Source organism: Tursiops truncatus, chromosome 8, assembly GCF_011762595.2.
Source record: "Tursiops truncatus isolate mTurTru1 chromosome 8, mTurTru1.mat.Y, whole genome shotgun sequence".
Lineage (NCBI taxonomy): Eukaryota > Metazoa > Chordata > Mammalia > Artiodactyla > Delphinidae > Tursiops > Tursiops truncatus.
In genome coordinates, this window is record NC_047041.1 from 52,490,947 (window position 1) to 52,512,080 (window position 21,134).

The window sequence follows — 21,134 nt, forward strand, 5'->3', positions numbered from 1 at the left end:
TTCCCCAGGTGCCAATGGTGCCTCCAATGAGATGGATGAGTCTGGAGGTGACGGAGTTCTCCGATCAGCATGGTAGTCCAGGCCCAGCCTAGCTGGAAGGACACTTCTGTGTGGTGGGAGGGAGGGGACTCAGGGAGCATAATAAAATAGGAAAAACTCGGACTTTAGAGCCAAACAGACCTGGTTTCAGATCCTGACTTTGATACTTACCACCTGAGTCACCTTGAGGGAGGTTTGGAACCTCAGTTTTCTCATGTCAGATGGAGACTGGTTGGCTGTTTAACTAAATATGCATTGGAGGCACCAGGCTTCACTTTAGGTGCAATAGATGAGGAGTGAGCAGAACAGGTAAGGCCCCTGCTCTCATGGTGCTTACATATGAGTGCAAGAAAACAGACAATAAGCAGGTGATTATTTAATTATCTGGTGGTGATAACTGTGGATTGGTTGTTTATACCTTGGCTCATTTCCAGAAAAGGTTGGAGACAGTAATAATATCTCAGGACGTGTGACAATTGAATGAGATAATTATATGCAAAGCACTTACCCCAGTGCCTGAATATAGTCGTTCATTTCACAAATTCTTAAAGAGCCCCTGTTCTGCGTGAGGCCCTGTCCCAGCCGGAGGACTGATGGGAACACACACGGGGTTCACATCTATAGCAGGATTGGGAAAACTAGTGCCCTCTGGCCTTTGTTGTCAGCTTCCTTGATAGACATCACTGAAGGAGAGGCTGAGGGCATCTCCACAGGGGAGACAGGTCGGTCGTGTAGCAGGAAGAGAAAGGATTCATCATAACAAGCCTTGGGTGCAAGTCCCCCTGTGCTACTTATGGCTGCGTGGCCGTGGAGCGACGCCCTCCCCTCCAGAGCCTGAGGCCCCTTGTCCACAGCACTGCCGGGTGAATCGAGGTCCGGGAGGGACCCGGGGATTGCCTTTGCCCCCTGGGGCCGGAACTGACGCCCTTTCTTTGGTTTCTCGGGCTCCAGACCACTCGGCCCTGAGTGCGGCGAGGACCCTGTTCGTGGATGTGGAGGAGCGCCAGCCGGAGGCCATGGACGTTAAAGAGAGGAAGCCGTACCGCTCGCTGACCCGGCGCCGCGACGCCGAGCGCCGCTACACCAGCTCGTCCGCAGACAGCGAGGAGGGCAAGGCCCCGCAGAAATCCTACAGCTCCAGCGAGACCCTCAAGGCCTACGACCAGGACGCCCGCCTCGCCTATGGCAGCCGTGTCAAGGACATGGTGCCGCAGGAGGCCGAGGAGTTCTGCCGCGCAGGTGAGGGCGGCCGGGGCGGGGCTTGAGGCGCGCCTGCGCACTGGTGTACCTCCCTCCCCCCTCCCCCCCGGGCGTGGGCGCGCTTGAGCAGCGACTGGAGCCCAGCGGGGTGGAGGGCGACCGTCGGCACCAACACTCCGCTAGTTTGGCACCTAGACCTGGTCAGAGCCTGCCCTGTAGTTCATTGTTAGTTCATTCGTTTTCATGCTCACCTCCCTCGTGGGCGTAATGAGGTGGTTAGGAGCTGAGTTCTGACCACCACCGGCTCGCCTCTAAGCCTCCCCTGGTAGACGGCCATGAGTACTCGCTACTGCACTGAATTGTCCTGAGGACTAATGAGATGACGCGTTGCGAGGTAAGTGCGATGACGCCATGCCTCCTCCACTAGGCCTGGATCCACGGGAAAGCTGACCTGTTAACAAGGCTGCCTCTCCTGCTTTAAAGACGAGGGGTCTGGGCTTCCCTGGTGGCGCAGTGGTTGAGAGTCCGCCTGCCGATGCAGGGGACACGGGTCCGTGCCCCGGTCCGGGAAGATCCTACGTGCCGCGGAGCGGCTGGGCCCGTGAGCCATGGCCGCTGAGCCTGCGCGTCCAGAGCCTGTGCTCCGTGACGGGAGAGGCCACAACATGAGAGGCCCGCGTACCGCCAAAAAAAAAAAAAAAAGACGAGGGGTCTTCAGCTCTTTCCCATTTGTGGTTAACAGCTCGAACTCTGACATCAGACCGACGTGATTTGAATTCTGGCTCTGCCATTTTTACTGCCCTCAGTGTCTTCACCTGGGCGGTGGGATCACAGCCATGCCTCCTAATTGCAAGGTGGTGGGGAGGATTGATGAGGACTGGAAATAGAGCATTTGACCCTTGCACAGAGCAAGCGCTTCAGAAATGCTGCCGGCTACTGATTGTTCTCTCTGGGTCTCAGTGAGGGGAGGGGACAAATGGTGAGCCCTGCCAGGCCCAGGTTGGCCTGGGTGCCATCCTAGCACGGGAGGCTCCAAAGGGAACCCCTCTTATCTTCATAAATAACAAATGAGAAGCATTCTCAGCTCATAGGCAGCAGGCATGGGCACTGCAGCTTACAAAGTTTTCTCTCTCCCGTTACCTCCCTGGAGCCTCAAAAATCCTGTGAGGGTAGCAGAGTTCTCTCCTCCCACCTTCCCTCTCCCTTTATCCATCCTCCAGAGTGCTACCAGAGTGTGTCTGTCTGATTATTTAACTACCTTTCGCTGAGCACTTACTCTGTGGCAGGCTGGACACGGAGCTGACTAGGACCCTGGGAGGCACAGGGGTTCCTGGTTAAGAGCGATGCACATGACTGGGAGAGGAGGCCATCTCTGGGGGTTCCCCTCCTGCCTCACTGGCAGTTCCTTCTTCCTTCCTTTGCAGGCTTGTCCTCTTCAGTCCTGACCCTGGTTGCGGGATCCTTCAAAGCACGGGCATCTGCCTCTTCTCTCTTCTTACTCCGCTCTTCCCGGTTACTCTCATCCGCAAACCTCTGAGCTCCCACCCTGATACCCCGCCCTCTGCCTCTGTGCTCCCAGCACACTCTCCGTGGATCCCCCCACTTGGGGCTTTAGCCCTTCATCATGGCCTGGGCTGTGTGTCCCCCGCTTGACTGTGAGCTCTGTGAGGTCAGGCACCACGCCCTGCTCGTTGCTGTACATCAGTACCCGACGGCAGCTTGGATTGGGTTAAATGTGGTGCTGCCTGGTTGTAAGTCCATTTCCTAGATCGGCGGTTTAACTGCAATATGATCCTTAGCGCCTTCGTCTGCCGGTCTTCCTCATCCCCCAGTACACTCGTGGGAATGTTAAAAATATGGAAGAAGCTGTCCCTGAGTAAACACTGAGTAATGTGGAGGCTGTGTTTCCCATGGAAGTCAGTATCCCCTTTGTCCCTCAAACACTGATCCCTGAGTGAACTCCCCACACCCAGGTCTTCCCGGCCTCTGTCGTGGGCACAGCCAGGCTTTCCCGGGGCCTCGAGAGACCTGTCAGCGGCCCAGCCTCGGCTGTGCGCTTGGCTCCCTGGGCTACCCCAGAGGCTGCTGGTTCCTGTCACAGCCCACCTGGCGTGAGGAAACAGAAGGCAGAGCCGACCTCCTTGTGCAAGGCCCACTTTTCTCAGCCGGTCACCATCTTCTTCACTTTCCTGCTCCAGGCTTTCCTGAGCCGGCTGGAAAGGAACGTCTGGTCCCAGGGAACCATTGGCATTTCATGGACCAGGCTTCTGCCCTGCTCAGGAGCCCCCCTTGGGCAGGCCCTCCATGGGCTGGAAGAGGAGAGCTGAAGCTCTCCGTCCAATTTAGCAGACACGTACTGAGCCCGCACTGGGTACCGGGTTGCCTTCTAGGCCCAGGGAATAGGAATGAACGGGACACAGTCCCTGCCCCCGTGGAGGCATCTCGAGCAGAGGACCCAGGCTCTTACGCAGTTCTGCTCTGCGGCATGACCAGGGCCGAGGACTCTCAGAGGCAGCTCGGAGGAAGAAGCAGGGACTCCCACACAGGGTGTAGGATGAGGGGAGGCTTCTCAGATGAGGGGCCATTTGTATTGGGCCCTCCATAAAGGGGTGGAGGGTTCGGGCTGGTGGAGAGGGTGCAGAGGAAAGGCCCGGGCATCGAACATCACAGTGAGCTCAAAGGACAAGAGTGAGTCCTGGGGTAGGGACCGGGCTTCTGGTGGGGAGATGCCCCTCCTCACGCCCTGATCCCGCTCCCCTGCCTTCCCTCCTAGGCACCAACTTCACCCTGCGTGAGCTGGGCCTGGGGGAGGTGACGCCCCCGCACGGGACCCTGTACCGGACAGACATCGGCCTCCCCCACTGTGGCTACTCCATGGGGGCCAGCTCCGAGGCCGACCTGGAGACCGACCCTGTGCTGTCCCCCGAGCACCCCGTGCAGCTGTGGGGCCGCAGCACACGGTCGGGGCGCAGCTCCTGCCTGTCCAGCCGGGCCAACTCCAACCTCACGCTCACCGACACAGAGCACGAGAACGCGGAGACCGGTGAGTGGCCCGCTTGGCCTGTGCCGGGCGCCTGGGTTATGGGGCCAGGGATTTTAATCACAGTATTGATCTTTTGCTCCATCCTTTGGGGCTCCGGTGAAGTCGGTGGAAAATTGCTTTGCTGTCCGTCGTCAAAAGGCAGAGCCTCTCGCAGGGTCGCGTGAAACCCCCGCCCGTGGGTGACAGGCTAGAGACGGGTTGCCGCACTTTCATTTCCAGATGAGAGGGGTGCCGAAGGGGCAGGGTTACTGCTTACAAGGTGCCTGTGTGGGTGGGAGCAGATGGGCCAGAGGCTTCCACTCGGAAGCCCATCCCCTGCAGCTCATCCTCTCTGGCGGTCGCTGTGCCTGGTTCTGGCGGAACTCTGCTCACGCGGCCTCCAGCCTCCAGGTACCGAACCACCCTGGGCGCCCACCACACGTGCTGCTCCACCCCAGGGTCTTACGCTGATCAGAGGATAGCTTTCACACGAAAACTGTCACGCTGGAGTAACTTAAAACTCGTGTTTTTACCCCAGCTTTCCCATGATCTCATCTGCAGATTGGAGGAAGTGCCGTCTCTGGACTCTATTCCACTCTCATCTCTGTAGCTCTCTTCCAAGGCCGGAGAGATGCTGTGGGAGAAAAAGAGGACAAGTTATTCACACATCTCCTTTTCTGTGGGGAAGGAAAGGGAGCCGGGTTTCAGGATGTTCCTCTTCACTCTCGGACCTTGCTGGCAGATCTCTGAGGGGCCCTGAGATAGATGCAGCCCTGCAGTGGGCCACCCGCTGAGGGAATTGCCCTTTCTGTGGCACCTTGTGCCCACAGTCTCTGGGCAACTTGTGCCCACAGTCTCTGGGCAGCTTGTGGATGAGGCCCACGTGAAGGAAGGAGGGTCCTGCTGGAGTCCGGCAGCAAAGACTTAGGGAGGGTGGCAGAGACCAGGACAGCCCCTCTGCCCTGGAGAGGGCTTTGTTTCCCAGAGGTCCAGTGAGGGGGTCTGCTGGCCCTGCCACACCAGAGGTGGGAAGGGGGACGTGGGGATGGCAATCTGAACGAGAACTGGAAGAATCAAGCCGGGTACCAGTGCCCCCTACTGGTTTCCAGCTCTAAGTGCAGGATCCTTTGATTCCTCCCCAGGATGTGGGGGGGATTGGAGAAGTGGTTTGAGGGGGGCGGGGGGCGTGTGTGGAGACACCAGGTCAGAGGTGAAGGCTTAGGGGGGTTATTCTCTGGAAAGGGTGCTCCAGTGGGTCATGGCACAACACAATCCCAGACTTGGGATCAGGCAGGAGACTAGGTAAGGCCAGGGTCAGGTGGAGAAATCCATCTCCTACAAAAGTCAGGTGCAGCAGAATGGCAACTATTCGTTCCACCACTGCTGCTAGAGAACTTGGAGTTTTTCCTAGGGACGCACCTGTTTGAGAGGTAGAGGAACAGCAGGTCCCAAATACCAGCTTGGCAGTGTCACCCTCCCCTGATACTCCACCAGCCCTGGGAGGGGGTCAATGACCTCAGCATCTGAAGGGGTTCCCCTCTGTGCAGTGGGGAGCCATCCACACTCCCTCATCCACCTTCCCACCTCCTAGGCCCAAGCCCAGCCAGCAGCCCCCTTCTCTCCTCTGCACTACACGCTGAATTTGATGTGCGAGGCCTGTGCAGAGAAAATCGTGTCTAAGTGGGAGGCAGGAAGCCTCAGTGCCATCACTGACCTAGGGTGTAGCATTGGATAAGTTAGATCCTTTCTCTAGACCTCAGTTTCCTCATCTGTAAAATAAGTAGTTTTAATGAAATCAGCATTTCTTGTATTCTGAGAATGTTAATAGTTCTTAGATTGAAGAGGGGTGGAGGGGAGTGCTCTGTGGTCAAATAATGTAGGAAACACTGAGTTAAAGGAACTTAAACCAGTTTCCTTACTGCAGGACTTCTCAGAGCCTTTAATACATTAATATGCATGCTAATGGAGATATTAGCAAGGAGGGTTATATGCAGCATCCCCCAAATTGATCTGAGAGTAAAAAACCCTTTATTCTCAGAGCATGCGACAGGACCAGTGTTCCAGTGAACACTTCTGGAGAATAAGTGAGCTGAATCACCTGTAGGCCCTTCTAGATCTAGGATTCCGTGATTCGAAGTCCTTACATTAAGGTGAAGGTGCACAAGAGGAACATGATAGTAATAACAACAATACTAGTTAATACCTGCTACTGATTATTAGACCCCCATGCCCAGTGCTAAGTGCTTAGCTGTATGACCTCATTTACTCCCTCTACAACACCTTGAGATAGGTTTTATTACCCTCACTGTACCGGATAAGGAATCTGTAGCCCAGAGAGGTTAAGAAACCTGTGTAGGTCACATAGCTAGCAAGACGAGATCTGAACTCAGACCTGTATGATTCTAAAACCTTTACCCTTGTGGCCCTAATCATAGTGGATTTCCTCTGCAGCAAAGTACTTGGGTTGTTTGTTCGTTTGAAGACTTCTTGCCATGGTGACAAATGATCATTTTTCCATAAAATCATGACAGAGTGAGGCACACACCACCCACTTTATTGTATATTCCCTGAGAGCTGAATTACAGCTGAATTAAGCCTCTGTTGTGTGATAACGACATAATGGGCGAGCCTGAACAGCTTCAGGCTCTGATAACAGGGGCAGGGAGATGGTTGCCTGCTTCCCTGGCCGTACCACCCTCTCCTTCCAATCATGCATTTCGGCATTGGGCCAGAGCGCTCTAAGTCTCACTGTGCTCACGGAAGATGGGCAGGCAAAGGAGGTGGGCAGGTGGATCTAACAAAGAGCTCCTCCCTGGCCGCCTCGTCCCTTCCAGGCCTGGACTTCCAAACTCAGACATCCTGCACCTGTCCACTTGCTTCAGGCTGCAAAATTATATTAGTGGCTTTGCTATACTGGAGTCTAATGACAGTACCTCATCCTGGCAGTGAAGGAGCCATAGGGATGGCTCCCAGCTTTGTTGTCAACCAGAACTTACAGCTGAGGACTGGGGCCCAGAGGTGAAGGGCGTGCGGCGGCCGTGTACCTAGCTGAGCTGGAGCCAGGCTCTATGCAGAAGTCTCCGTTCTTTCCCGGCTTCCCCCTCTTCTTCCTGCCCCTTCCGCTCTCACATCTTTCTCCACTGCCCTCGTCTCTTGGTCTCGCATTCATCCCCCTGAGCCCAGTTCTCTCTTTTATCTGTGATGAGAACTCCGATCTTACCATCAGAACAGGGCTTAACTCCACTGGACATATCAGCCAACACATCACATTACGGCCAGTTTCAGGAGCAGGGGGAGGCCATGCTGAGGACCTATCGTGTCAAGCTGCTGCACAAGGGCCATTGCCTTCAACCCTTATGACAGCACCGTGGCACCCCCATTTCCCAGATGGGAAAACTGAGGCTCCCAAAAGGTCAACTGACTTGCCAGAGATTGTACAGCCAGTCATTCAGCAAGTCGGCAAAGCTTGGATTTGAACTCAGGTCTCTCTGATGCTATAGTTTGAGCCCTCTGCCCACCTCTTTTGGAATCAGCAGCTGAGGACACCAAAGCATGACCCCCGGCAACTTCCAGCCACAGGAACATCGACTCTGCCTCCACATCCGGCCTTGCATTAGTCAATAGTAGTTGTCAACAGTATTGATAGCGGTGGAGGCTTTTGCTGAGGTCATGGTGACGCTGCATGCTGCTGCCATCAATAATAACTTTTTATGGGTCCATTAAAGCCAATTTCTGCCCCCGAAGGTTAATGTCAGCAGCTTTTATGTCGCTGCTTAATATCCAAAATAAATACAGAATTGACGGGGTAATGTAAACACAAATCTTCCCCCTCAGGGGCGTCAGGCGGAGCCGGCCCCCAGGCCTCTCCTACTGAGCAGAGCCACAGCAAGCAGGAGCTGGCATCATGCCGGGCACACGCTTGGCATCCTCTAAGTGTTTTTTAGAAAGCACAGCTTGCAGTGTGAGCTCCATTTCCAACCACGAGGTCAGGTGGACACAGTGTCTGTTTTGTAGATTCCTTCTGTGATTTGTTCTGTAGCTATGCTGAGCTCCTTCAGTGGACCAGGCATCGTTCTCGAATCAAGAATCTAGATGAATAGCAGGGGAGGTGGAGCTATGACAGCCTTGCAGCCCTATCTGTGGTGGAGGTTTAGCAGGCAGTGTGGCAGGGTGGAAAGAGCTGGTTCCAGATCTAGTGAGGAGACTTGCTCTCAAATCCTGGACCATGTCCCAGTTCTGAAACCTTGAGCAAGTCACCTCACCTGTCTATGCCACAGTTTCCTCATTTCTAATGAGCAAGTCACCTCACCTGTCTATGCCACAGTTTCCTCATTTCTAAAACAGTGTGCCAGCGATTACCCAGGGCTGGGAGAAGGGAAATGGGGAGTTCGTGTTTAATGGGTACGAAGTATCAGTTGGGGATGATGGAAAAGTTCTGGAGATCGATAGCGGTGATGATTGCACCACAACGTGAACGTACTTAATGCCGTTGAATCATGCGCTTAAAAACGGTTAAAAGGCTTTTAGCTATTAATATTGTTTAAAGAGCTGTGGGATGACAGTAGAAGGAGCCATTCGTTTTGCCCTGAGGGTACAAAGGCTCATCCCTTCGTTCCACTCACACTGTGCACCAGAGTTTGAAGTCCAGCCGAGTAGGATTGCACTGAGCGTGAGGGATCTGAGAGAGGCATTCCCAGTAGAGGCAGGTTGCTGGAGCCAAGGTTTGGAGGCATAAAGAGGTGTGGTGGGTCTGGGGAATAGTGAGCATTTGCTCCCGAGCTCTAATCCCAGAGGCAAATTGAGAAATTCACTTAGAAAAGAAACAAGGAAACAAGCACAGTTACACCCAAATTATCAAGCAGCCTGGGTGTCAAAAGGGAGATTACTGGGTAACCTAATTAGGCAGCCAGACTGTTTACTGAGAGTCTGTAGATTAGGTGAGCATCCTGAAGCCCAGTGAGAAAGAAGCTCATTACCAATTTAACTCCATTTATCCTCTACCCTCCCTGGCCCCATGTTCACCAGATTTAGTTTTTAAAATCTGTAAGAAAAGCTCTCATTAATTCCCTAAGCGGCCAGAGTACTGTAGCTACTCAGCCACTGGACACGAGGCTCCCTTCTCTAGGACAGGAAGCTGGGTTCGTTCCGCTGGGGTAGGGATTCTACCCCTATATTTGACTACCCTTCTGCCCCACAAGCAGGCTCACACTCCCTCCCATACTGCAGAAGTACCTGATGTTTTCAGGGAGTTAGAGTCTCTTACTGGACAGAGTTATCCACATAATGAGGACTGTAAGCCCCCAAGTTCCAGAAAGGATTGAGGAGGGCCTAGTACAGTCAGAGCATCTGAGAATCTGGGAGCTAGAAGGAACCTTAGAGACAACAAACGCATGGATTCTTAACCTTTCCCCATTTTCCTAGACTAGTTTCTTAGTCAAGAAAACTATGACTTAGAGAGCTTAGGTGACTTGCTAACAGTGGCACAGCTAGTAAGTGGCAGAGCCAGGGTTTGAATCCAGATCTGCCTCACTCCACTGCCTGTTATCTTTCTTGACCACTGCACTCTGCAGTTTGTTCTGTTTTATAGAAACATGTTTTCATTAGCTCAATGCTAATAAAATATACACAACCTGAGAGCTGATTCTTGCTGTATCCGGAAGGTAAACTTCTTTGTCACTGTTAGAAACTGCCGGAAGAGAAATTGAATCCGTAACCTGTTAGAGCTACTCAGGACCCTAGAGATTATACCAGGTCACTCTCTAATTGTGACATGCTGGAGAAAAGACATTTAAAGTAGACATTGTAGAGGTTTAAGGGAAGAAGTCCAACCAGTAGGTTTCTGAGAAGGTTTTATGGAAGAAGTGCTGGTCCCTGGGCTTTGAGGGACGGGAGGGATTCTACCAGGTAAGGAGGGGGAAGAAAGGGCATTCTCTGTGGACGAAGGCATGGAGGAGGACAAATGTCAGGTGTGTCCCGTGAGGCTGGAACATCGGGTGTGACTGGGGATATGGGGGCAGAGAGTGCTGGGAGGGAAAGTTGGAGAGTTAGGCAGATCCTCTGTCATTTAGCAGCTGTTTGTTGAGCACCTACTGTTATAGGTATTGGGGTTCCAGCCTGATCCAGACAGACAAAACTGCCCACTCATCAGTGGGGAGACTGATCAACAAGCTTAAAAACTACACTATATAGGATGTTTCAAGATGTTAAGTGTTACAGGAGAGGGGATAGGGAATGCCAGGGTGGGACCGGGGGTGCAGCCAGAGGAGGCTTCACTGAGAAGATGACATGTGAGGTAGGCGAGGGAGCTGGCGGCGAGGAAGTCCGGAGGCAAAGCCATCCCGGCAGAGGGAAGGGCGGGTTCAAGGGCCTTGGGGCAGGAGGGTGTCTGCATTGTTCCAAAACATCAGGGAGGCCAGTGTGGCTGCAGTGGGGAGATCAGAGAGGGCACGTGGGGTAGGGCCCACGTGCAGGCCATGGCAGGGAGAATCACAGGAGGCTCTGGGCTGGGGGCTGGGGACTGACGGGGTCTGACTGATACTTGGACAGGGTCATTCTGGAAGCAGCAGTGTTGAACTCCAGCGGGCTGTGTCTGAGTAGGAGGCTACTGCAGTAATTCAGGAAAGGGGGTGGGCGCTCAGGCCAGGACCAGTGCGTGGAGATGGTGAGGATGGGGTCTGTACCTGGGGAGGGGAACCAGCTGCCCTTCCCTGCTCCACCCCAGGGCCTCGTGAGCAGTGAGGAAGACTACAGTATTCTTAGGTTCTGTGACCAAAATGGGGTCCCAGGTACTCTAAGGGGAGGGGGCTCACACCTGATCCTTCTCCTGGCCTCACAGCTCCTTCAGCCCAGCTGCAGAGTCCTTTAGCGTTGGCCTGTCCCATGCCGCTCCCCGCTGTCTCTCTCAAAGCTCATGGCCTTGGTCATGAACCACACCCCTTGTCCCTTCCTCACACCATACTCCCTCCATCCAGCTGCTGATCATCTGGATCTTTGACCTTGTTGCCCGACTCCCGCTCCCAGCCTTGTCATGCTGCCCCCAGGAGACTCTTGGTCCCATCTCTTTCGTTATCATCTTGGCTTCTCTGTGTCCGTAATTCCAGCCTTTCCTTCTGCTCAGCTGCCTCAGACTGCCTTGGTGAAGTCTGACCTGGGGCCTCCTCTCCATAGCACCACCTCTGCTGGAATTGCTGTGATCTGGGAGCTGGTATCTGACAGCCACTAATATTGTTGTTCTTGTGAGTTCCTCGTAAGAAGACTTTAAATACATCCCAAATCCGCTCCCCACTGGTGCGCACTGCAGCACTCCCTGGTGGGCAGTACGTGCTAATACAAGCGCACCCTCCTGAACTGGGAGGAGGGAAAAACAGGCCCGGAAAGCTACGCTAAATTAAGATAGATTGCGCTTGTGAAACTAGGTTAGGACCCGCTGTGTGTGCTGAGAGGTACAGTGGTCTAGAGCTTTGCTTTTAATTTGAGCCAACATGACTTTCAGTTCCAGTGGAAGCAGTGATGTGCACAATGACAAACTTCCTACCAAAAGACATTTGCAAGGCATTATTTCCTCTTGTAAGCTCATCTTTGTCCAGGGAGAGTGGCTCTTGGCCGGTTTCAACTTCATATAATCCAGGATGACTTCAGGGAGGAAAGAGAGTAACCGATGGTGAGGAAGGAGCTTCCTGCCCACAGGAGCCTAGTTCCAGTGCTGGGGTGTGTGGAATCCAGGGATGAATCTGGTTTCAGTGTTAGGCTCTGTCACCAGACCCAGTGTGACCTTGAGCAAGTTACTTGTCCTCTCTGGACGTCAGTTTCCCCCTGAGCCAAATGGGATCATTGGACTCTCAGGCAGCAAGATAACTGGGAACAGCATGGGCTTGGAGTCACACTCAGAATCCCAGCTCAGCCACTCAGGAATTGGGTGATGTTGTGCGAATGACTGTATCTCACTGAGCCTCAGTTTCTTCATCTGCAACATGGGAATGAACACATGCCTACCTCCTAAAGCTGTAAGGAGCACAAAAGGCAAGTGTGCACATGAAAGATACAGGGCTTCCTTTTCCCAGCTGTGGGCCGTAACTGATCCTGAGATCAGTGCTGTGTTTCAGCACCATCATTTAAAATAACGGGAATAAATGGATGAGAGAGGAGCAGAACAGAATAGAGTACATCAAACATAGTGAAGTCAGTGTTATTTTGTGAATTTTTATTTAGCTGTACTTTACAAACAGCACCTGTACTGGGTCGCCACTTACAATGTATTTCTTACTATGCAATTCAGTTAAAAATAATAATAAGTTTAAAAGATGGTACTTGGCACATAGCAGGACCTGATGAATGTTAATTCCTTTCCTTCAAGGACCCCTCAGCTTGAAGATTCCATGAATCATGCTGTCATAGTCTTGTCTAAAAACTATTGGCGTAGTATTTCTAGGGCCCCCTTATGGAGAATGAATGCATTTCTGGGCAGGGCCTCATGATTCAGTTAAAAGAAGCTGGGCAGGCTTCCCTGGTGGCGCAGTGGTTGAGAGTCCGCCTGCCGATGCAGGGGACGTGGGTTCGTGCCCCGGTCGGGGAAGATCCCACATGCCGCGGAGCGGCTGGGCCCGTGAGCCATGACCACTGAGCCTGCGCGTCCGGAGCCTGTGCTCCGCTACGGGAGAGGCCACAACAGTAAGAGGCCTGCGTACTGCAAAAAAAAAAAAAACAAAAAGAAGCTGGGCTCCGGGATCAGATGGACTTGCCAAAGGTCACACGGCTTATATAATGACAAAGCCGGAATCCCTGGGTTGTAGGACCTGGCCATCTCTCTCCTTCCCTCCCACAGCTTCCTCCTATGTAAATGGCTGTTGAGGTAACTGATAAGCCCTTGAGTAGCTACGGGCAGCAGAAAAAGCACCCCAAACAGGATAAGCTGACAGGAGGATCCAGGGGCCTTAATCTGGGTTCACGTAACCAGCTGAATCTCTCCATCAGCACAAAGGCAACTGGAGAGGAACCCAGGGGAATCACGCACGAGCACCACGTGCAGCCAGCGTGTCGAGATGAATTTGGTTTCCCCCAGCCCATGGGTCCTTGCCACAAGTTTCATTTCACACTAATCAACCCAGGCAGACTGACCACAATATAGAAATGACTTTCTTTCCTTTAACTTTGGACTGGAGGGAAACATGTGAAGCAAAGTGTGAGGAAGAGTTCCTGGGGGTTCATATGGGTTTGAGACATGAAGCATAGCGGGCAGAGACTGACAGTCATTACCCACAGGATCCCCGGAACCAGGCTCAGTGCAAACCCCACAAAAGACCTCTTTAGGGAAGAGGTCTCAGAGAAGCCCAGACCCTCCCCCAGACTCTTCCCAAAGCTGCAGGCCCAACTTCCTCTGATGATGGGGTGCAGCAGTGGTGAGGGCTTCCCTGGTGGCACAGTGGTTGAGACTCCGCCTGCCGATGCACGGGACACGGGTTCTTGCCCCGGTCTGGGAGGATCCCACATGCCGCGGAGCAGCTGGGCCCATGAGCCATGGCCGTTGGGCCTGCGCGTCCGGAGCCTGTGCTCCACAACGGGAGGGGCCTCAACAGTGAGAGGCCCACATACTGCAAAACAAAAAACAAAACAAAACAAAACTAGCCTCAGGTCTGACTCCTGGCTGTATGGACTGTTGAGGAATTAGCAAGAAGTTTGTCATGGCTGAGCCTATGGAAATTAAGCGTTGAGGCCTGAGAGGAAAGCTGGGTTCCAGCATGGTAGACGATGGTTAGGAATTGCTGGCTTCAGCCTTTCCCGTGAAGGTCATAAGAAACCACAAAAAAAAGGTTTAAGCAGGGAGTGGTCAGAGGTGGCCGGTACTTCCCCTGATTCAGATGAGGTCATCAGCCCATTAGATAGAAGGTTTTTCCCCCATTTTATGGATGATGAATGGATGGAAATGTGTCCCTCCCTAAATTCCTATGTTGAAGCTCTCACCCCTAATGTGATGCTATTTGGAATTGGGGCCTTTGGGAGATATTTAAGCTTATTAGGTAAGGTTATGAGTATGGGGGGCCCCTCCTGATGGAATTAGTGCCTTAGGAAGAGGAAGAGAGAGATTGCTTTCTCCAGGCACACACACTGAGGAAAATCCATATGTGAACACAGCAAGAAGGCAGCGGTCTGCAAGCCAGGAAGAGAGTCCTCACCAGAACCTGACCATGCTGGCACCCTCCAGAACAGTGAGAAAATACATTTCTGCCATTTAGGCCACCTGGTCTGGGTACCCCAGGCTGACTAAGGCCCCCAAAGCTTAAGTCACTTGCCAGCCAGGAGATCACAAAGCTGATACGTAACACAGGGCAATTAGAATCCAAAGGTCTTACCCCTGACCACATTGCCTCATGGAAACAGGGATGCAAAAATTTGAGTGAATGACAACCAATGCTTTTGTGGTTTAAAAGGCGCGAAAATCCCCTCCAAAAACACCGCAACTTACACTTATAAGCACAGACTCTGGAGCCAGGCTGCCTGGGTTTGAACCCCAGCTCTTCTTATTAACTGTGTTACCTTGTGTTACACAAGGCAAGTTTCTAAATCTCTGCATGCCTCAGTGTCCTCACCTATAAAATGGGGATAATTCTACTGACTGCCTCATTGCATGTTATGAATTAAATGAGCTCAGAGAGTTACAGCACCTAGGATAGCACCTGGCGCCTAGGTAGTGCTATATAAGCATATAGTGTTGTTATTAGCAATTGTGCAGCATTTTGTGAATCACAAAGTGTTTTCACTTTTTGTTTAACATTTGCAACGACCTTTGAGATAGACAGAGGTCTCATCGTCATTTGAAGGTGCTCTGAGCTCACACAGCTGGAAAGTGGCAGAGATGGGATTCAACCCCAGGTGTCTCTGACCCCACACCCACGCACTGCTGTTCACAACTACAGGCAGACCTCAGAGATGCTGCGGGTTTGGTTCCAGACCACCCAAATAAGAGAGTATTGCAATAAAGCAAGTCACACAATTTTTTTTTTTTGGTTTTCCAGTGCATATAGAAGTTATGTTTACACTATACTGTAGTCTATTAAGTGTGCAATAGTATTATGTCTAAAAAAAATTATATACATACCTTAAATAAAAAATACTTTATGGTTAAAAGATGCTAACCATTATCTGACAGCACAGGGTTTCCACAAACCTGCCACGATTTTTTAAAAAATGAAATATCTGGGAAGCGCAATAAAATGGGGTATGCCTGAATATGTGGCAGCTGGTCAAAGCCGACTCCCCAGTTGCCAAGGTCAAGTGTGAAAAGACTCCAGCAGGCCTGATTTTCCTCAGACCAGTTTCTCCCAGTCGGCTCTGTGAGAAGGCTCTCAGACCAGGCTCTCTGTTCTGGAAGAAACTTTCCTTCAAAGAAATAGCCAAACCCTTTACATTCAAGACACCAAAGAGGACTTTTCTTTCCACTACCGCTCAGCAACCTGGCTCCCAAATGAGCATGCCGCTCTTCACTTTGTAGGACCTTAACTACAAAGCAAATTGCTCTCCTGAATGTGCCCCCAAGAAGGAAATAATCATGTGGAACAAACCAAAGTGTGGTGTAAACAAATTACACACAATTTTGTAAACACTTGTTGACCGTTCCAGCTGCTGTATGGATGGCAGAGGGAGGAGAGAGGAGCCACCCTGGGTGTGAAGTGGGCTGTGAAAAGGCAGAGGAGGCTCTGCAAACAGGAACCAAACGGCTAAGTCAGAAGTTAGCATGTGACAAGCGAGGCTCCTTGGGCATCTCCCGCCCTGCGGCCTCACGTGGTTGGAAAAGGAGAGAAGCGGCTTAAGCCCAAAGGATTCACCCCGCTTTCTACCTGCATCCACCACTTTCAATAATTTCTTACTTCAGCACTAGAGTTAGTGCTAAAAGATGCGTTTTAGTTGGAGAAAATATTGTGTCATTTTTTTCCCCAACTAGATCTAACAAGCTCTTCAGGTGTCTACTCTGGCATTTGCCTGTTATTCTTCACACTTAGGAAGTATGTCAGAGCTCATGACACCATGAATACCTGACATTTCATGAATTATCACATCACCACCTTGGTCCGGGGCACCTGAGCCTGAACCCTGAACCCTGACAGTGGACCTTCGAACTTGAAGCCTGTGTCGAGGGGTGTTGGAGGCTCTGTGAGTCACTGGAAGGGCTCACAGGGCTCAGCACATAGTGGGACTCACGGCTAATATTTATTGTAGCAAAAGGATAAACAGCAAACCAGCAAAGGGGAAAGATGCACAGGGCGAAATCCAGGGGAAACCAGGTGCAAGCTTCCAAGCGTTGTCCCTTAGCAGAGTCACTCAGGATGTGCTTGATTCCTCCAGCAGCGAGCTGTGATGACAAAAGTGCTGTCCAGCAGGGAAGCTCAAGAGAGACCCCTTGGCCAAAGATTTTATCGGGGGCTGGGCACACAGGCACCCTCTGCCTAGCACAGGCCAAAATGCCAGACTCTCAAAGGGAAGCAGGTATTTAGCATAAGCGCTCATTATTTGTCCACACAGTCTAGGCACAGGAAGCCACCCTTCTCATTTAGAGAAGGTTCTATATCAGGTAAGGAACTGTTTACCAGCCAAGTTTCCAGATGCCAGCCAAGAGCCAACCTTGCAAGCACACCTTTCTAAGGATCTTAGGCCGCTGTGTTGACTCTTCTCTGCACAAGCCTCTGATCCTCCCCTCCTGTTTACTAGTGAGTAATCCTAGCCGCTCACCCAGCGTATACCTCTCAGGTCAGCTGTGTAGACATTTCTCTATGCTTCTCTTTCAGGCGTTAACAGTGATTGTAAACTTTATTGAGAAAGAAAGAAATTAAGAAATTGCTTAATACAGAAAGCTCACTACTGGTGCTGGTAATGAAAGAGAAGAGAAAATAAAATGATGGATCTCAGGAAAAAGAAAAACATGTTAAATGATCTCACAGCGGGACAGTGCTACTTGGTCTACAGTGGTATTGATGGTTTGAGGTGGGGGGGAGGGAAGTTGTGAGGCTCAGTGACTGAACAGGTGCCACGGACACGTGTGCATCCTTTCAGTAGCACGTGGCAGGCAGCGTGTTAGTGCAGCACGAATGCTGAGGTGAAGCCGGCATGGTCTCTGGCCCCAGGGGCTCACGGTGTAGAGAAGACAAACACGTAGCTAGGCAGTATCCCACAGAGTGCCACGTGAGTGCCGTCAATGACCCTGGATGGCCGTCAGGCAGAGGACCAGCCGAAGAAACCTGGCTCTGCTGAGGCAGCTGAGAGAAATGATTCCTAAGACCTACAGCTCTGAGCACCCATCCAGGGAGAGCTGGAACAGGACCACAGGAAGAAGAACGTTCACCACGATGACCTCTCAGGCCTACCGATCCTGGAACGCAGCTGTCAGGACTTCAATGGCAAAAGGCAGCTTGGAGGCTGTGGGTCCAGTGTGCCTATGTGATACAGAAAGTAGGCTAGCGGAGAAAGCTTCACCTGTGGTCAGGTGTGAAAAAGTCCCATACTCCCTCTTTGCTAGGGCAGGGCAACATCCAAATCCCTTTTAGGCCTTCCAGCCAAAGGTGACCAGGAACTCACCCGTAGCTGAACCCAGATGGGTTTATTGACTCTTTGCGAAGAGGGAGGACACACATCCTGGGGGTTCATTGGGTGTCCCAGGAAAGGGTGTATGAAATGATGTACAGGATGTGGCCGTATATTAGGTTATTTTTGGGGGGGGGCAGGTGAGTTCAAGGAAGTAGGGAGCTTTGCTCTGGATACTGTCAGGAAGCAGGGGTGATTCTGTGCCCAGGTGTCTTAAAGAATCGTATGTAGAAGGCAGGAAGAATGAAGTGAGGTTAAAGTTGTAATTGGAAAAGAAGCAGCAGTTACTCGCATCAGCCAGGATGGTGGGGGGCGGCGGCTTTTTGGTCATTTTGTGGTTTGGACAATTTTCAGTTTTTGTCTAAGGTCGGACGTGATTGCAGAGTGGCCTTGCCTTTGTCCAGGTCCATTGTGATCAGGGTTTCCTATCTGAAGTTGGTGTGTAATATTGTCTATATTCAACAGGAGAAAGCCACTGCTGAGCTGTGAGGGCCAGGCCACTCCTGGCTGTTAGCAACTACTTTTGTCTTTCTCATCCCAAGACCCGGTGTCCCAGGATGACAGCTGGCTTCAAGGCCCTTCAGTGGCCTGTCCCACGATAAATCACAGCACCCTGGGAAACTAATAATGAAAATCACTTAGTTACTTAGAAGTACTATTATATTAATTAAGTACTACTAAATAATTACTTAACAATACATAGGTACTCAATAAATAATAAATGTTATTGAGTATTTACTATAAGTCAGGTACCAGCTGAGCCTCTTTAAATAGATAATTTTGTTTCATCCTCTTAATATCTCAGCATGATTGGTATTTTGTGGGGTTTTTTGTAGATGAGGAAGTAGAGCCTCAGACAGGTAAAGTGACTTCCTGAAAGCCACCTGTCTGTCTAGTAAGTGGTGCAGGATGAATTCACACACGGATCTGCCCGACTTCAAACCCTGTGCTTTCTCACTGGCATGCGACATCTTTGACACGTAGGGACAGGTGGGCACTGACAGGGATGGTTTGCCAGGCTGTGGCTGAGACTGGTGTTAGTCCAGAGAGCATGACAGCTCTGAGACAAATCCAAAGCGTGTTCACAGACAGAGTTTGGGGGACCACAAAAATGTCCCAGGCCGCAGGAGTCCAGGCCCTGGCAGAGAGCGGTGGTTCCTGGGAGCTGCTGTCATAGCACCAGCACAGTGAGCCCATGCCGGCATCCTCAGAGGGGACGGGGGAGCTGGGTCTATTTTTTATTCCTGCACAGCTGGCTGATTCATATGGAAAAAGAGCTGCCCATTATTAAGTTTGTGTTCTACCACAGCGATGTCTTAATGAAACTTAATATCTATAGCTCAGAAGCTGGGAGGAAACTTTTAAGTCGGAGTGATTGTTAACTTTGCCGTCCCCTTCAGAGCTCAGCACTGTTTTATGGGCTGAGGGCGGGGGTGGGGGGGATCGGAAGACCTGCTGAAGTCAGTGCCTTGGCCGGAGGCATTACTTTTCTTTCAGCGGCCCGTTTTGTATTTATCTAGAAACCTTCTCACAGATTTATGTAGCTCTAGGCAAGACCATGGTTTATTTATCTATCTCAGTATAATCGGGACCTGGCACGTGACGTTCCGTGAATATGTGTAGCTTAGAATGGGTTCTCACAGCGTCCCCCCGATGCCTGTTCATGCCCGTAGTGCCGAGCTGTAGACTGAAGCCCAGAAAGGGCCAACAGGAGATCAGAACTAATACTCGTTGGATGCTGTGTTAGTCTGCTGGGGCTGCTGTAACAAAGTACCACAAACTGGGTGCCTTAAAACAACAGGAATGTATTGCCTCACAGTTCTAGAGGCTAGAAGTTTACAGTCAAGCTACTGACAAGGCCATGTTGCCCCTGAGACCTGCAGGGGAGTCCTTCCCTGTCTCTTCCTAGTTTACAAGGGGCCGCTGTCAATTCCTGGCGTTCCTGGCTTGTACAGCACGCTCCAGTCTCTGCTTTCATCATCACACGCCTTTGTCCCGCATGTCTCTGTCTTCACGTGGCTGTCTTCTTATCAGCACGCCGGTCATATTGAGTTAGGAGCCCGTCCTACTCCAGGTTGACTTCATCTTAACTAATTACATCGATAATGGCCCTATTTCCAAGTAAGGTCACATTCTTGGGTACTGGGGGTTAGGACTGTCTCTGGCTTTTCAGGGTGCTGTAACAAAAATACCATCGACTGGGCCGCTTCAACGACAGACATTTATTTCTCACAGTTCTGGATGCTGGAAGTCCAAGATCAAAGTGTCCACAGATTTGGTGTCTGGGCCCCCCCCTCCTGCTGCTTTCTTCACATGGCAGAAGGGGTGAGGGAGCTCTTCAGGGTCCACCCTCTGCACCTAAGCACCTCTCAAAGACCCCACTTCCTGATACCATCACACTGGGGGGTTAGAATTTGAACATATGGATTGGAGGTGCAGGGCTGCAAACATTCAGTCTATAGCAGACTTCAACACACCTTTTTCAGGGAAAAACACTTCAGTCCACGTGAGCTGCCTGTTAGGTTCCAGGCACCATCTCAGGCCCCATCACCCCTCAGCAGCCTGGCTCTTAAGTGAGTCTGCAGCTTCTTAGTGTCCCAGGAACTATAAACAGGAGAAACCATTTTAGTCTGAATGATCTGGCAGTTGGGACACTCCACGCTGGACCACGGGACCCCTGAGGCCTAACTGTGGCATCCCCTTCCTCTCCCTGGCATGTAGCACCCCAAGGGAGCCAGGTCAGGGCCCCACATCTTGAGTTTCTTCTAAGTCAGTGAGCCCCTTCACTGGAGGTGTGGACGCCGCAGAGAAGATACCTGCCTGAGACCGTGGGGGGGACCCTGTGGCCTTGACTGTAATGCCAGGGGGTGTGAGCGTGTGAGGATACACACATGCGGCTGTGTGCAAGTACACGGCTAGGCCTGCTGCTTTCAGTGGGGGGGGATTAGGGTGGTGTGTGTATGTGTAAAGTACGGGTACACGTGACAGTGTAGGAGCAGGGCTGCAAGACAAGGTCGGTGTCATTAATGTTGGGGGAATAAATGTCTGATGGTGTGGAAATCACATGTATAAGGGTGTGTGGGTCTGACTCTCCGTGAGGGTGGGTTTGTGTGTCTGTGCCCGCGTGAGGGAGCCGGTGGGGATTGCCGCCAAATACCTGTTGTATTTTAGACTCAGGCAGCAGGTGAAGGTGAAGTCTTTCTTCCCATGACAATGGGGAAGAAAGGCTTTGGGGGCCTTTTTTTGCTTTGAAAAAAGAAAGCGGTATCTTCCAGTCAGTGGTTGTTCATTAGGAACAGGTCCC

At 51.7% G+C, this 21,134-nt stretch overlaps 1 protein-coding gene across 1 annotated transcript in view; it reads left to right on the forward strand.

Moving 5' to 3' along the window:
* TENM4 (teneurin transmembrane protein 4) overlaps positions 1-21,134 on the forward strand; it is a 739,181-nt gene that overhangs the window by 348,824 nt on the left and 369,223 nt on the right. The window contains exons 6-7 of the mRNA XM_073808362.1: positions 991-1,278; positions 4,013-4,282. Of these exons, the coding sequence (XP_073664463.1) occupies positions 991-1,278; positions 4,013-4,282 (558 nt within the window). The remainder of the gene's footprint in view (positions 1-990; positions 1,279-4,012; positions 4,283-21,134) is intronic.